Source organism: Muntiacus reevesi, chromosome 13, assembly GCF_963930625.1.
Source record: "Muntiacus reevesi chromosome 13, mMunRee1.1, whole genome shotgun sequence".
Lineage (NCBI taxonomy): Eukaryota > Metazoa > Chordata > Mammalia > Artiodactyla > Cervidae > Muntiacus > Muntiacus reevesi.
In genome coordinates this window covers 69,390,607-69,408,425 of record NC_089261.1, presented here as the reverse complement: position 1 = coordinate 69,408,425, position 17,819 = coordinate 69,390,607, and the positions used below count along the sequence as shown (strand labels likewise).

At 38.7% G+C, this 17,819-nt stretch overlaps 1 protein-coding gene across 5 annotated transcripts in view; it reads left to right on the top strand.

The window, feature by feature from the left end:
• Window positions 1-13,442, top strand: part of KLHL2 (kelch like family member 2) — a 162,497-nt gene extending 149,055 nt beyond the window's left edge. For 2 of the 5 annotated variants that reach the window (XM_065904663.1, XM_065904667.1), the window contains 6 exons: window positions 4,735-4,932; window positions 5,318-5,419; window positions 6,694-6,822; window positions 7,460-7,600; window positions 10,814-10,957; window positions 12,332-13,442. In XM_065904663.1, the coding sequence (XP_065760735.1) occupies window positions 4,735-4,932; window positions 5,318-5,419; window positions 6,694-6,822; window positions 7,460-7,600; window positions 10,814-10,957; window positions 12,332-12,360 (743 nt within the window). In that variant the 3' untranslated portion in view covers window positions 12,361-13,442. The remainder of the gene's footprint in view (window positions 1-4,734; window positions 4,933-5,317; window positions 5,420-6,693; window positions 6,823-7,459; window positions 7,601-10,813; window positions 10,958-12,331) is intronic. The other 3 variants (XM_065904664.1, XM_065904665.1, XM_065904666.1) reach the window with 3 other exon arrangements.
• The last annotated feature ends 4,377 nt before the right edge of the window (window positions 13,443-17,819 follow it).

The window sequence follows — 17,819 nt, the reverse complement described above, 5'->3', positions numbered from 1 at the left end:
CCATAACTACTTCGTGCTGTTTAGGGGCATGGTCCCTAAATTGTTGAGGCAACATATTCTCCTAACCCTCATACTGAGGGTCTCTGATCCAGGGGCCCCAAGTAATATTTGGAAGAGGCTGGAAATGAGAAAGTCCTTTCCTAGGCAGGAAATGGCAACCCACTCCAGTATTCTTGCTTGGGAAATCTCATGGACAGAGGAACCTGGTGGGCTACATGTAGCCAGACATGACTTACCGACTAAACAGCATCATGTTTCTTGAAACTTTTCCATTTCTTCTAGGCTGTCCAGTTTGTCATTATGTAAGTGTTCACAGTATGCTAATGATTTTATTTTATTTTATTTTGTATTTCTGTGGTTGTTATTTCTCTTATTTCTTAGTTTGTTTATTTGAATTTGCTCTCTTGTTGAGCCTAACTAGAGGTTTGTTGATTTTTGCTTATCTTTTCTAAAAACCAGCTCTTGGTTTTATTGCTCTTTTCTGTTGTTTTTCTTTTTAATCTTCATTTTCTTTATTTCTTCTCTGATCTTTGTTATTTTTCCTTCTGCTAACCTTGAGTTTTGTTTATTCTTCTTGTCCTAATTCTTTTAGTTGGTAGGTTAGGTTGTTTGAGTTTTTCCTTGAGGAATGCCTTTATAGCTATGAACTTCTCTTGTAGAACTGCTTTTACTTCATCCCATAGATTTTGTAAGGTTGTGTTTTCATTGTTCTTTGAGTCAAGGCATTTTCTGATTTCTTATTTGAGTCCATCATTGACCCATTGGTTTTTTAGTAGCATGTTGTTTAGTCTCCATATGTTCATTTTTTCCTCTGTTTTCTTTCTGTAGTTGATTTCTAGTTTTACACTATTGTGGTCAGAAAAGATCCATAAAATAATTTCTATCCTCTTAAATTTGTTGAGACTTGTTTTGTGACCTAGTGTATGGTGTATCCTAGAGAATGGTCTGTGCACACTTCAAAAAAAATGTAATTATATCTTGGGTATTTTTGGATGTAGTGTCCTGTAGATATCAGTTAAATCCAACTAATATGTTGTATCATTTATGATCTCTCTTATTGATTTTTTTGTCTGGAATGTCTGTCCATTGATAGCAATGGGGCATTAAATTTTCCTACTGTTATTGTATTCCTGTCAGTTTCTTCCTTTATGCCTGTTAGTATTTTTTTTATTTTATTTATTTTATATTGGGTACATGTATCCTCTTCCAATATTGATCCCTTTATTATTAAATAATGTCCTTCTGTGTCTTTCATTAGGACTTTTAAAGTCTATTTTGTCTTATATGAGTATTACAACTCCTTTCTTGTCATTTCCATTTGTATGAAGTATCTTTTTTCATCTTCCCACTTTCAATCTGTGTGTCTCTCACACTGAAGTGAGTCTCTTTGTAGGCAACACAGTGTAATTTCTTGTCATATTTGTTGTTGTTGTTGTTTAGTCTGCCAATCTATATGTCTTTTGATTAGTCTGTTGACATTTGAAGTAATTATTGATAGGAATGTACTTATTAGGACTTCCCAAGTGGCTCAGCAATAAAGAATCTGCCTGCCATGCAGGAGACTCAGGTTCAATCCCTGGCTTGGAAAGATCACCTAAAAGAGGAAATGGCAACCCATTCCTGTATTCTTGCTGGGAAAATCCCATGGACAGAGGAGCATGGTGGGCTATAATCTGTGGAGCCACTAAGGGTCGAACGCAACGGAGCACGTACACAGAGAACTGTCAAATCCCTGTGTAGACTGTGTAAGTCCAGTTTTTGATGGGAGGGCTGTTTCTGGTCTGTACGCCAGCCACATCTCTCAGAATGTGCTGGCTGTTAACCCTTGATGAGGGGATGTGATTGGAGTTGTGTCCAGAATCTGCCCTAGGTGTTGAGCGGGGCCTCCCCTCCTCTTCTTGGCTGTCAGAGCCTTGGCAGGGGCGGGATCTGCCCCCCAGCTGTTTGAGTAGAAGCTCTGAGTCTCAGGCTCAATATGGCACCGTTGCCCTTGCTCTGTCCCAGAGGAAGTGAGCTCTGGAAGCAAGTGAGGACCATATGGTCACAGTGTGAACCCCTGTGCGGTCATTTGTGGTTTTGCCTAGAAACAGCCCATGGTCATGTCCCTTTCTCCATGGTGTTCATCCCAGATCTATTGCTAGGCTGTGGTGTGTGCTGTGGAGTGGGCTGGTGCTAGGGGCCAGGGTGCTGTAGCTGCAGGAATCACGATGGTTGTGCTGCTGCTGCTACTTGGGCTGCCTCTGTGATAGACCTTGCCCAGGACCTATCTGCATTAGATCTGGCTCCAAGCTTCAGTGTCAGACAGGCAGAACCAGAGTGCTCCATCCAGAGAAGGCTCCCCTGTGTACTCCTCCCCAGGGGCTCTTCCTGTGTTTCTGTTTTCATGTGTTTCTGTGGTGTCACCCAGTGTACACACCAAGAGTGTCTGCTGGGACTGGACGTGCCCTCATGGTGTGAATGCTGACAGCATGCTCTGAGATGTGACAAGGCCATACTCAAGGCCCTCCAAGCTGTCCCCATGCAGATAGACTGAGTTCTCAACGTGGGCCCATCTGCCCAAGATTCAGCATCTAGCTGCTGTGCATACTAGCATTCCCACCCACTGTGCATTTTAATTTAGACAGGAAAGCATGGTGAGGTTGCAACGATCAGCTCCAGGGTCTCTCTGCTCTGATTCCTAGTAAAGCAGCACCCATACACTCCTCAAGAGCAAAGACCAGGCCCCTTTGAGACAGGCTGGGACCTGGGACATGGCATCCTTTACTGTAGTGCTTGTATCTGGGAACACCTTTAGCAGCAGAATATAAAGAAAGTCTGGTGGTAGTTTAGTCACTAAGTCATGTCCGACTCTTCTGACCCCATGGTCTGCAGCCTGACAGGCTCCTCTGTCCATAGGATTCTCCAGGAAAGACTATTGGAGTGGGTTGCCATTTCCTTCTCCAGGGGATGTTCCTGACCCAGGAATAGAACCCAGGTCTCCTACACTGCAGGCAGATTTTTTACTGACGGAGCTATGAGGGAAGCCCACTTCACACATGCATAGTCAGGGCACTTATGAACAAGGCTAAAACACAACTGCCACTTCTGACATGCTGGGAGCAAAAGCTGGGTCCTGCACACAGTACTGCCAAGGGCTGGGCAGACCGTCTAAGTCACATGCCCTGGGCAGCCCACCAGTCCTCTCTCACCTTCACACCATTAAGAAATCAGCTCTCCTCTCTTCAGGGAGTGAGCAAGGGGACCTGTTACTTGTTTTGCTCCCTTTTGCTAAGCACGTATCCCAGTAAAGGCCTGCCTGAATTCCTGATCTGGCCTCTTCTCAATTTCTATTGCTTAGAGAGTCCAGGAACCCACCCCTGTAACACCTCCAGCTTCTCTATCTGTCCTAGCAGACCTTGCAGCAAGCAAGGGGGGCTCCCCAGGACGAGGTCCTGCCCATGTGAACCTTTCCTCTTTACAGCTCCCTCTCAGGGGTGCCAGGCCTGTCTTGAATGCCTTTCCCCCCCATCCTTCTTGGTTACATGGAAATATTCCTTGCAGCTTTGGTTGTAAAAGAGATCTCCTGCCAGTTTCCAGTCCGTTTTCTGTGAGAGTTGTTCCACATGTAGTGCGTGTTTGATGCATTTGTGGGTGAGGTGAGCTCCACTTCCTCTTGCTTTGCCGTTTTGATCCCTGTAATAGTGCATTTAGTTGTCGTGTTTTCTTAATCTCTTCTGACTTGTGACAGTTCCATAGTCTGTCTGTATTTTCATGCCCTTGATTCTTTGGAAGAGCACTTGATCAGATATTTTGAAGAATGTTTTACAATGATACTGCAAAGTATATAAGATTTATTAACCTTGAAATAGATGTTATTTGCTCTAGTGGTTCAGGAGTTACTGATAATCCCTTCAGGATTAGTGGTTTGGGGAAAGCCTCATAGAAAGTATGGAACTTTCATTGGGATTTCCAACTTGAAGAGGAGCTTCTCAGAACAGAACAGCAGCACGAAAAAGTTTGGGAAGGTGAAGAAGTGGTGAAATCCAGAGTCTGCAATTTAGTTTCTCCACCTAGGGACCCCTTAGCATCTCACTAGCCAACAAACTTTTTCTTAAAGGACCAGAAAGTAAGTATTTGTGGCTTTGTGGGTTATATGACCTTTGTCACAACTAATTAAGTGCCACCATAGTTGAAAGCAGCATGATGAATGTCTGGAGCTGTGTTCCAATAAAACTTTATTTATGGATACTGAAATTTTAATTTTATGTAACTTTTCGTATATCATGAAATATTCTTTTCTTCTTGACTGCTTTTCAACCATTTAACAGTGTAAAAATCATTCTCAGCTCAGTGAGCTTCTACTGAAATAGCCTACTGGCTATAATTTGCTAACCCCAGATTTAGCCCACTAACATGATAAATGAGAAGCTCATTATGCAAATTAAATATAGACATGTTCAGGTAGTTGGAAAATTCTTGCTCATTGTTTAAGTCTGTGAATATCTTTGAAAAAGTCAGGAGTCAAAGTAATACCTCAGCCCATGCCATTGCATTTTTTCATAGCAGAAAGGAGCGCAATCTAGTTGTATTGTATTCTCACTAGCGAATAGTGTTTCTTAGGACCTATTCAGCCAAGCTTCTCATTAGGGGAACTTAAAATCTGACAACAGTTTTAGACTGTTTGGAATGCAGTCTTTAGGTGGTGGTAGCAGTTGGGTTGCACACTCACTAGTAACCGCTGTATTTCTTTTGCAGGGATGGTTTACATGGCTGGACTCGTTTTTGCTGTTGGTGGCTTTAATGGTTCCTTGAGGGTCCGCACTGTGGATTCTTATGACCCTGTGAAAGATCAGTGGACCAGTGTTGCTAACATGCGAGACCGGAGAAGCACTCTGGGGGCTGCCGTGTTGAATGGACTGTTGTATGCGGTGGGAGGCTTTGACGGGAGTACAGGCAATTTTCTTTCATCTTTTCTAAATTGCTGTTAGAAATTAACATAGCAATCACATTTATGGAACAAGGCCTGGCATAATTAGGAGTCAGTTGAGTGTTTTACTAGGTATTATAAAGATAAGTTTAAAATTTTCATCCAGAATTCCTTTAAATGATGTTAAGAGTGCTAAGTATATAGGTTTTTTCCCATGCTTCAGCATCTTCTCAAGTTTAAAAAGCCAATGGATGTCAGTAGCTTGCATAGGTGTTCTCTAGAAAAGAAATTATTTCTCTTCATCATGTAATTGAATGTTAGCCCATTTTAAAGCAACTGACGTATTTCCCCTAATGTATATGTAAGGAGCCTGAGGAGGAGATGAAGCACATCATGCTTTGTTCGTTACAGGGCTGTCCTCCGTGGAAGCGTACAACATCAAGTCTAACGAGTGGTTCCACGTGGCCCCCATGAACACGAGGAGGAGCAGTGTGGGTGTCGGTGTTGTTGGAGGTGCGGGCAGCCCTCTGGTGGTTAAGAGTGTTTCTTCCAGTAACCCAGACCCGAGTTTTCTAAATGGGCAGGCAAATGATTGTTTTAAAAGGGAAACATACAGTGGTTATTATGAAATGTTAGTTGTCCTTTATGCCTGCCCTCTGGTCTCTCTCTGTCCTCCCTCCCTCTTTTTCTCATCTGTTTGTATAACATATATAAAATTATTAACTGATCTCAGTGTAATCATTGGGGAAGCAAGCCGGATGGAGTGAGTATGAAGCTTTGCGTCTAGAGAAGGGCGGCTTACCTTGTAAGCGATGGGCTGCCAGTTATTTATGTATACGCTGCTTTGTTCCCCCAAAGAATTCAGCACTGTAAATATGAGTTTTTTTACTCGTTGGGCAAATTTGTGGGTTCCCACCTGCCTCTCCATGGTGGGCATAATTTTCTGCACTGACTTTTTAATTAAACCAGATTTATTGTATTTTAATTCACATACACTACATTTCACTCATTAAAGTGTACAATTTGGTGTGCATATATTATAACAGTTCATTTTAGAACATTTTTATTACCCCCAAAGCAACCCTATTGCCCTCGGTTATCACCCGCATCCTGCCAGCCCTTGGCAAACACTAACCTACTTTCCTGTCTCTGTATAAATTTTCCACTTATGGACATTTTCATATTAATGAAATTGTAGAGTATGTTGTCCTTTTGCAGCTGACTTCTTTGACTTGGGATAATGTTCAAGGTTCATTCATGCTGTAGCTTTTACCAATACCTCATTTCTTTTTATTAGCAAATAATATTTCATTGTATATGGTACTGACTCTTAATATTACTTTTTAAAAATGGTACCCACTCCAGTATTCTTGCCTGGGAAATCCCATGGACAGAGGAGCTTGATGGGCTACAGTCCATGAGGTTTTAAGAGTTGGACACAACTGCGCGCGCACACACACATACAAGATAACTTTGCTATTTAATTTGGTTTCCTAGGATATTGTTCACTTAGCAAATAGTGTTATCCAAAGATATAATAAGTGTACTTTCTTTTCTGTCAGATTATTGATGAAAGTGTTATATTAATATCATGTATATTCTGTAGATCTTTATAATGTGATTTGGTAACTCCACCTATCACCATTAGGCAAGATTTTAAATAGTTCGTAAAAATCAGTAATACTTTAAAGGTAAACTCTGCTACCATGGAGGAAAATTCAACATTTCATGACTTGGAAAAATAGCTGTTTATTAATTTGACTTTCTTTTTGTGATTCCACATTTAGGTCTGCTCTATGCTGTTGGGGGTTACGATGGAGCTTCACGTCAGTGTCTTAGCACAGTGGAATGCTACAGTGCCACGGCAAATGAGTGGACCTATATAGCAGAAATGAGTACTAGAAGGAGTGGAGCAGGTGAATAGGAAGCTCATTCAGCAATTGAAACACAAAAATGATGGAAAAGAATTAAACAAGTGAAATAATGACATCTCTTTATATTATCAGAAAATATATACTGATTCTAGTGACACTGTTAGAATGTCTTTTGCATTATACAGGTTGGAGTAGTAGTAGAGGCACTTAAATTCACTTTGTAAAATTTCTCATGTGTTATATTAAAGGCTTGTTCTGTTTCATTTAATTATTCATATTGTTTGGTATTTCTTTTAGGTTTTTGCTTTTAGTGCTTATTGGAGAACTTGCTTAATAATCAACTCCCTTCATATCCGTTTCTTACAGATCTAATACTCTTAATACTGATTTCCTTTTATCATGAAAGTTGTTTTCAAAAGGGTTATATTGTAAAGGACTTCCCTCTCTGTTTTCACCTACACATTATTTTTATTGTATTTGACAATAACAATAGTTCTTAGTAAGATTCTCATTTGTAATTATTTTTGTTTCCATTTTACTAGGTTGAATGCTTTAATATTGATTTTTAATATGAATAATTTCAGAAGTTTTATTTACAAGTCATTTGAATAAACCCTAAAATGTTACAAATTTCCTGTCCCTTTTACTCTACTACAGGTTGATTTTCTTTGTTTTATAGGTGTTGGTGTGTTAAACAACTTACTGTATGCTGTAGGGGGTCATGATGGCCCTTTAGTACGAAAAAGTGTTGAAGTGTATGATCCTGCCACTAACACATGGAGACAGGTTGCAGATATGAACATGTGCAGAAGAAATGCAGGTATCTGTCTAATTTAAGATTATGAACTTTGTATTGGATTGTAGTCCAGAGTTTTACTAGTATCACTGTGTATTTCCATTGTTCTTTTATTGATCTGAATTCCTAATAGACTTGCTCTTTAAAGGCAGAAGCTTATAATAATCCTAAGTAGTGAACGCCAAGCATGATGTGGGGCATGCAGTTTAATGTGATCCTTCTGTTAACTTATAATTTCTGTCAGAATTTACTTTTTGGTGATGACCATAAATACTAAGTTAGAAAAAGAACTCTATTTGATACTTGAATTCATTCTTTTGTACCACAGACATTTTTGAATGTCTGCCTCTATCACATTTTGGAGTTCAGTTTTCAGGGACTTTAGTTAAGTAAATACTTCAGTTCAGTTCAGTTCGGTCACTCAGTTCGGTCACTCGGTCACTCTTTGCGACCCCAAGGACTGCGGCACGCCCGGCCTCCCTGTCCATCACCAGCTCCTGGAATTTACTCAAACTCATGCCCAGCGAGTCAGTGATGCCATCCAGCCATCTCATCCTCTATCCGTCCCCTTCTCCTCCTTCCCTCAGTCTTTCCGAGAATCAGGGTCTTTTCCAATGAGTCAACTCTTCACATGAGGTGGCCAAAGTATTGGAGTTTCAGCTTCAGCATCAGTCCTTCCAATGAACACCCAGGACTGATCTCCTTTAGGATGGACTGGTTGGGTGTCCTTGCAGTCCAAGGGACTCTCAAGAGTCTTCTCCAACACCACAGTTCAAAAGCATCAATTTTTTGCCAGATGGTTGACACCGAAATCAGATTGATTATATTATTTGCAGCCAAAGATGGAGAAGCTCTATATAGTCAGCAAAAACAAGACCGGGAGCTGACTGTGGCTCAGATCGTGAACTCCTTATTGCCAAATTCAGACTTAAACTGAAGAAAGTAGGGAAAACCACTAGACCATTCACGTATGACCTAAATCAAATCTCTTATGACTATACAGTGAAAGTGAGAAATAGATTTAAGGGACTAGATCTGATAGAGAGCCTGATGAGCTATGGATGGAACTTCGTGACATTGTACAGGAGACAGGGATCAAGATCATCCCCATGGAAAGGAAATGCAAAAAGGCAAAATGGCTGTCTGAGAAGGCCTTACAAATAGCTGTGAAAAGAAGAGAAGTGAAAGGCAAAGGAGAAAAGGGAAGATATTCCCATTTGAATGCAGAGTTCCAAAGAATAGCCAGGAGAGATAAGAAAGCCTTCCTCAGTGATCAATGCAAATAAATAGAAGAAAACAACAGAATGGGAAAGACTAGAGATCTCTTTAAGAAAATTAGAGATACCAAGGGAACATTTTACGCAAAGATGGGTTCGATAAAGGACAGAAATGGTATGGACCTAACAGAAGCAGAAGATGTCAAGAAGAGGTGGCAAGAATACACAGAAGAACTGTACAAAAAAAAAAGATCTTCACGACCCAGATAATCACAATGGTGTGATCACTCACCTAGAGCCAGACATCCTGGAATGTGAAGTCAAGTGGGCCTTAGAAAGCATCACTACGAACAAAAGTTAGTGGATGTGATGGAATTCCATTTGAGCTATTTCAAATCCTGAAAGATGATGCTGTGAAAGTGCTTCAGTCAATATGTCAGCAAATTTGGAAAACTCAGCAGTGGCTGCAGGACTGGAAAAGATCAGTTTTCGTTCCAATCCCTAAGAAAGGCAATCCCAAAGTAAATACTTACACCAGATTAAAAAGCTGGTTGTTTATCTGAATCTGGAGGGGAAGCCTAAAGAAGGCAACCACAATTTAATATAGTTCAGGGTTTCTAGAGAATGGAAAAGCTAAAACAACAACAATAGCAATTTTAAGAAACCTAAGGTCTTCAAGACCAGGGAAGTAACTCCTTAAAAAGAAAATCCATGGAAGGGAAATAGAAATGGAAAATAGATTCAGGATAGCTAGGTAGTCTTTTGGGGAAATGCTCATCTTCTTAAAAATGCCATTGTCTTCATGCCACGTCCCACAATCCAAAATAATCCTGATGATTCTCAGAATCACTGTGTACCATTGATTGATGTTGCAAGATGCACCCAACATCCCCCCCAGAAATGCTCTTCCTATTTCTCTTTACTTTAATTGGGATCACTAAGGAAGATAAGTATGTCGAACTTCAAGAACTCACTCAGCAGAACAAAATATAAAATTAATTCACTTGACCTTGTACCTCATCCAATCAGTTGTACTAGGTGAAGTATTAAAGCGCTCTTAGCTATGGATAGTCCAAAACTAGTAAAACCACACAAATCTGGGCCCCAGCACATGTGAAGTTAGAAAAGCATATGTGCTTGCACTTCCTGGATTAGGAAGTTTATTGGCAATAAGAGCAAGAAAGCTGAAAATAACTTAAAATCTATCAGTAAAAGACAAATGAATTATGGTAGTATCATACATGGAATATTGTGCAGCCATTTAAAATAATATAAATCTGTATTTATTAACTTGAGGAAATATCCAGGTATATATTTTTTGGTGTGAGTGTGTAAAAAGTAGCTTATGTGGTATGAGCTACTTTGGGGTTAAAAAAGGAGAGTCTGAGAATATATGCATAGAAAAGAGCCAAAATTTCAGTGATCAGGATTCTAGGTGGTATAAGATTAGTGGTGGTCTTTTCTTCTTTGTATTTTTCTAGGGGTTTTGAATTTTTCCAAAAAAGAAAAGAACATAGTATTCTCATAATAATGAAATAAATAATACTGTTCTCCCTTTAAAGGAGATAAAATAATTAGCTAGTCTGTATAATAAAATTCAGAATCATTTTTACCTTCTACAAATATATATATTTATTATTTTCTCTTTTTCCTTAGGATTTCCTTAGAAGCTGACTTTGGGAGAATTATTAAAGTTCTTTGACTTTTTAATTTTCTACTGTTTTTAATAAAGTGGGGAATAAAATAGTTTCTAGCCTATAAAGTAGGTTATTGTGAAGATTAAATGAAATAATGCGTATATAGAGCAACTGCTGTGTAAGTAACTTGAGTAGAAGCTTACAGTTGGGATTAGAGAAATTCCTCGCACAAAGGAATTCTTTTCAGCTTCCCCCATCTTCTCTTCCTGCCTCTTACACAGAAGTAAGTGTATCTGGATCACTTGACCAGACACGTTCAGGGCCATTTATAGTCATCCAAATTTTTAAAATAACTGTTTTCTCTCTGTTTAATTTTTTTAAAGGAGTTTGTGCAGTTAATGGTCTGTTATACGTAGTTGGAGGGGATGATGGTTCCTGTAACTTGGCATCGGTAGAATATTATAACCCAACAACTGATAAATGGACAGTGGTATCATCTTGTATGAGCACAGGGAGAAGTTATGCAGGTAATGATTGTTCAGCTTTCTTACAGTCTTTTATTATAATACAAAATCATTATGATTTTTACATTAAGAATGTTTTTCTCATATAAGAAGAAAGTCTTTTCTCAAAGTATATCTTACTTCTTATTCTAAAAATAATTAATGTCAGATACGTATGTTCTAAAATAAGGTACTAGTATTCTTTTGTCATTCTGTAGTCATTTGTATTCAAAATTAAAAATATTTCTATTGCAGAATCATATAATAAAATTTAATATAGCTACACCTGTATGCAGTGGCAGGGAATTCACTATGTAGCAAGGCTTTAATTACTCAGATGTCTAAAAGATATGGGGGCTTCCCCGATAGCTCACTGGGTAAAGAATCTGCCTGCAGTGCAGGAAACACAGTTTGGGTCCCCGGGTTGGGAAAATCCCCCTGGAGGAGGAGATGGCGCCCCACTTCAGTATCACTGTCTGAGAAATCCCATGGACAGAGGAGGCTGATAGGCTATAGTCCAAAGGGTCTCAAAGAGTCAAGACGTGACTGAGCGACTCATCATGCATGCTAAAAGAAATCTCCCTGGCAGGGCTCCATGTAAAGGTATTATGGTGAGGCTACAGAGTAATTTTTTTTAAGCACAGCACTGACTGAATTATAAAATAATCGTTTTCGTCCATTCTCTTCATAAGAAAAATGGTAATAATCTTTAATAATATGAGTCTTTAAAACTGTTGCATATGAATTTTCTGATATCTATATTTATATTGCTTTAAATATTAGAGTGTTTCAGTAACATTCTAATACTGATTGACTACTGGAGAGAAAAGAAATTTATACTAATTAGCCATCACTGTTATTTATGTATCATCCAAAACAACATGTAATAGAACTATATACCTATAAGCTTCCAGTAGCAGTCCTTGAAATTATGTAAAATTTTTTAAAACAGCTTTAGTGAGATATAACTGACATAGAATAAATAGCTTATATTTAAAGTGTACAATTTTATTAGTTTTGACATATGTATGAAACCATCACCACAATCAAGATAATGAATATTCATCACTCTCACAAGTTTCTTTATGCCCCTTTTAGTATTAGATGGATCTTAGTATTTCTTGAGTAAAATTATTTTCCCTTCATTATATAACTATGAAGAGCAAAAGGTGAGTTCTGGATTAAATAGTCTGACATAGTTTTGGTACATAATTTTTAAACAAAGATTTCATTGTCATTTAGATTAAAATGATAGTAATACTACAGTTTCTTAGAGATTTACAAACATCACGATCTCTTCGGTCCTCGTCACTTAAGTTATAAAAAAATTGAGGATTTTCTCAGAGATACAGAATGCTTCCTGTGACCTCAGTTTTATTTCTTTGTTTCTTTGTTCAGGGGTCACAGTTATTGATAAACCATTATGAGTCTAAAGGACATTTTCAGCGCATTTACACATGAGAAGCAGACTTCAGCAAGTACTTCTGAAGTGACTGAGAGTCTAGCACTTCTCCACTTGTAGCTGCACGTTAAGTCTCTGCAGAGGATAAGATCATCTGCCTCTATAGGCCTCAGATACTGAAGATTATTTTTGGTAGATGCACCGTGTAGGCTTTTTCTGCAGTGAGCAGCAGCTGACTGAATTTTAACAAGAAACTTGGATTGCAGTATTATTCTGTAGTCTTTGGACAACAGTTGCTTTCACAAAGAGTAGTTATCAACCATGAATAACTATGGATTATTTTGTGAAGGGGGATAAAGTAATATGTGTTCTTGTAAAATTAAATTTCATCTTTATTTCTTCTCCTGAAAATCTGTATGCACAGGAACTGAAAATCTTTGAACAGGTATTAAACTCTGTGTAAGTATATAAACTAGTTGAGGGATAAAACTGTTTGCTTTTATAAAATATGTTTGATTACATGAGTATAATAAATTGTATGCATATAAATGTGTGTCTATATGCTTTCCTTTAAATATGTTTGAAAAGATGTTTGAAACTTGATTATACTATTTATAATTGGCACAGTACTTTGAATTATGCCAGTACTACATTGTAAAACAGAGTTGTATTTTTTGATATTTAAGAATGCTTAACACTTTAAAATGCCACTTCTGAGGAATGAACATGGTGTAACACACTTGAATACTTGTATGATGCCAAACTTTTTAAAATAAAATATAAACTATGCTTATTTATTACTTTCTTTGGTTTAATCTTGGTCATGTTTTGGTGTGAATTTCAAATTTTTTTCCTTAACACTTTGGCATGAACGTTATTGCAGGTTTTTGATGAATATAATGAATGTATGGAGTTCAACTGAATTTGCATGCTCTTAAGAATTTTTTCTGTGTGTATAAATTTAGCTGCTATTAACAGAAGAGAGAATTTTCTGTGAGTAGCCATGTGCATTGATCAGATAGTTTTTCTGAGATCAATTACTCTCACCTTAAAAATGACCAAAATATGTCTTTATTGAATTAACTTTGAATAAAAGTTTGTATATTATTTGTTTCACGTTGTTCTTGATTTTTATCTATTTAGTTTGCTATTAAGAAAGTTGCCTGTTCACTCTTGTATTCTTTTATAAAATTTGCATTTTCTCCTTCATAAATGCGTATTTAAAATTTGTTGCCAAAGTAACTTACAAGGCAAGTTAGTTAAGTCACTGAACTAAAGTCACTGAAAACTATTCTCCAAGAAAAAGCTACCTTAATTATCAAGGAAAACATCTCCCGAGGATTGGTAAAACTTAAAAGTTTTCATAGTGTTCTCTCCCTAACATGGGCAGGACACAAGATAAAAGTAAAAGAAAAAGCATTGAATCAAAAGGAAGCCAAAGAAACAATATCTACTCTGACACAACCGAGAAATAAATTGTGGTTTTGATACCAAATAGAAGGAATTGAGGGGACATAGGGAAGTGGGGTGGATACCTGAGGCGCTGAACACAGGAGGAGGAGATGGGATGGGGTGATGGGATATGGTGGCTGTTCCTCGGGGATTTAGAAGGTAGCAGGCCTGAGCTCTTGCCAGAACAGTCAATAAAAGAAGAGAATTATACCTGTGATGAAAGTTCTGTTTAGTTAATAGAGTCGCATTGTTTTTTAAACATAGAACCACATTTATTACCAACTTAGTTGAATTTTCCATTGTAAGTGGAATTATAAATAATTAGGAAAAGCAAAAGCCTGTGCTCACCTTATGAAAATAAATTTCTGCATTAGTGTTGCTCCAAGCACATCCATAGTCAACAAACATGTTGAGGATCTAATGAACTTGGAGCACTGTTAACTGCTTCAGACAGTGGCACCAAAAAAAGAGTCATTATCTCTCCTGATCACTTCCAAACACGAATATTCCGTGAATTATCAGTTAACGATTTATCTAAAATTTTTTAAAGCTTTTCTTAAAATAGTTAGCATGTCAGATCCCTCTTTATCTTTCCTCTCTTTAGAGATTTAATAAGTTATACAGCTGTATGATAAAACAGTTTGCCAAGTTTCAGTACTAGATTCATAATTCTTGATTTCAAAGAATTTGAATTTATTCCCCTCCCCTCCATGCCCATCTTTATCTCTCCAGTTTGAAACATCTTGTTTTGTTCTCTTTGAGCTTATAAAAGTGTTCCTGGCTTGTTCGATTATTGTCCAGAAAAGAGGTCAGAAGTCTTAGAAATCCTGCCAGGGGAACCACCAGGTCTGAGCAGAGTTCAAGGCTAGTTCCATGAAAAGACATTTTAAAGCAGCTCTGCTTCTTGCTCCACTTGACTCCTCACCTTCATAACTAAGAGCAGTGATGATTTGGGTTTAGGTAAATGATGAGTATACTTTCACTTCCCTTCCCATGAACTCTGATATATGATTCCTGGTTTTTAATACCATCCCTGTAGATAGCATGAGGGACCCATGTATTTATAATCTCAGCTGTTGATGAGTTAGCATAGTATTACATAGTGATATAATGGATTAGCCTACCTCTTGTTTCAGTTTGTTGAGCAGATTCCCTCCTAATGGCTTATATGGCTGACTGTGTCTGATTTCGGAGAGAAGGCTAGGTGGGAAAGTGGAATCACACTTTGAATCAAGTTTCCGGCATTCTAATTCTGGCTTCACAATTCTAAAGGGGAAAAAAAGCAGTTTAAGTGTTGCAGGGTTCATGGGCATAGGAATCAGATGGCTCTGAGTTTGCATCCCCTTCTCTCAGTTTCTGGCTTTCCTGGTGGCTCAAATGGTAAAGAAACTGCCTGCAATCCAGGAGACGTGTGTTCAATCCCTGGGTTGGGAAGATCCCCTAGAGAAGGGAATGGCAACCCACTCCAGTATTCTTACCTGGAAAATTTCCATGGACAGAGGAGGCTGGCGGGCTATAGTCTGTGGGGTCACAAAAGAGTCCCAACAACTGAGCAATTAATTTTTCTGTCAGTTGCTAATTGTAACTTTAAATACATTTCTTAACCTCTGACCCTTATTTGTCTTCTCTAAAATGGCAACATAAGTATCTGTATCTTGTTTTTTTCAATGTTGAGTTTCAGACCATCTTCACTCTCTTCTTTCACCCTCAAGAGGCTCTGTAGTTCCTCTTCACTTTCTACCATTAGAGTGGTATCATCTGCATATGTGAGGTTGTTGATATTTCTTCCAGCAGTCTTGATTCCAGATTGTGATTCATCCAGCCTGGCATTTCGCATGATGTACTCTGCATATAAGTTAAATAAGCAGGGTGACAATATATACAGCCATGTTGTACTCCTTTCCCAGTTTTGAACCAGTTTGTTTCATGTCCAGTTCTAACTATTGCCTCTTAATCCACATACAGGTTTCCTAAGAGACAGGTAAGGTGGACTGGTACTCCTATCTCTTTTAAGAATTTTCCATAGTTTGTTGAGATCCACACAGTCAAAAAGTTATAGTGTAGACAGTGAAGCAGATGTTTTTCTGGAATTCCCTTGCTTTCTCCCTGATCCAAAGAATTGGACACAACTGAATAATAACAAAAAACAGCAAAAGCGTATCACTTACAAGGTTATTGTGGAGTTTGAAAGAAATGATGTATAGTACTGTGCTTGAAATACCAAAGACCCTCAATGTTGTTGTTCAGTGGTTAAATTGTATCTGACTCTTTGAGACCCCATGGACATGCCAGGCTTTTCTCTATCAGCACGCCTCCAAAGTCTCCTGGAATTAGCTCAAACTCATGACCATTAAGTCAGTGATGCCATCCAACCATCTCATCCTCTGTCGTCCCCTTCTCCTGCTTTCAATCTTTCCCAGCATCAGAGTCTTTTCCAATGAGACAGTTCTTCAGATCAAGTGGCCAAAGTTGAGCTTCAGCTTCAGCATTAGCCCTCCCAATGAATATTCAGAGTTGCTTTTCTTTAGGATGGACTGATTTGATCTCCTTACAGTCCAGGGGACTCTCAAGAGTCTTCTCCAGCACCACAATTCAAAAGCATCAATTCTTTGTCACTCAACCTTCTTTATGGTCCAACTCTGACATCTGTACATGACTGCTGGGAAAACCAAAGCTTTGACTATATGAACTTTTGTCACCAAAGGGATGTGTCTCAATAAATTACCACTATTGTTGAAGTTCTCTAAACTGCCCATTTCTTTTTTTTTATTTTTTAATTTAAGGATAATTGCTTTGCAGAATTTTGTTATTTTCTTTCAAACCTTAACATGAATCAGCCATAGGTATACATATATCCCCTCCCTTTTGAACCTCCCTCCCATCTCCCTCCCCATCCCACCCCTCTAGGTTGATACAGAGCCCCTGTTTGAGCTAACCTCCTGTTTGAAGTAGTTTCCCATTTCTTCACTGGAAGGAATTGAGCATATTTCTGTTTTGTTTTTTGGAGTTATATGTTTCGTTTCAGTTCTAAATCCCCAAAATTTAAAATAATCATTTGACCATTTCACATACTTGCATCTTCTCTAATATTAAGAATAATATATCTTTAATGTAGTAAGTAGGACTCTAAGTCAGAAATAATAACCGACTTAGTATTACTGAGCATTGTGTGCAATGGGCTTACATATATACTCACATTTATTGTCATAAGAAACTATTATAATACCCACTTTAATAAGTACTGGATAAAATTTTGAGAAGTAAATTATCTAAGAGCACACTGCTAATGAGTGGCAAAGCTTGGTAGGTCCGACCCCATGGCATATGCTCTTCATCCTGCCTTAACAGAGGGCAGCGTATTTAGGCAGAGGGAAAAGTAGACTGCATTGCAGTCACACCCACCACCTCAGTCAATGGGAGAGCGGGGGGCGTGGTCTGTAGCTAAACTGGCCAATCAAAGGAATCCTAAATAGGGTTGCGGGTCTGGGCCTTTATACTCCCACTGGAAAGAAAAATGCCTCATGGGAAAATGGCTTTACCCATTCTCGGTCACTGAAGGCCTACTTCAGTCCTGAAGAGACCTAGGCTGTGCAACACACATCTACCCCAGGATACCACAGGCCTCCTGAAGACAGAGCTCTGAGCACGCAAGGGACAGATCCCATTTCTATTCATTTGATATGACTTCTGTCATGATACTTTACAAAGAACGTGGGTGTCAAATACATGGGACAGTTAGATGAATGGGTTGAGGGATTTCCTAAAGCAGATGGCAGCGGGCCTGTTATTTCAGGGACAAAAGTCAGTCTATGAGAAAAAAGTCACAGCTATAAGAAGCGATAGCGTCCCATTTGCACAAAGTCCTGCAAAGAAAATGCCTTCAACGAGAGCGAGTAGTGCCCTTGTGCAAATTTTAAAAAGGCTCTCTTAAGCGAAACCTTAATTTCGTGGATGACCCCTATCCGTGCACACCTCTGCATTCCCGGAGGGGCGGGAGGCGGCCGACCATGGCAGCAAAACCAACTGCTGCGC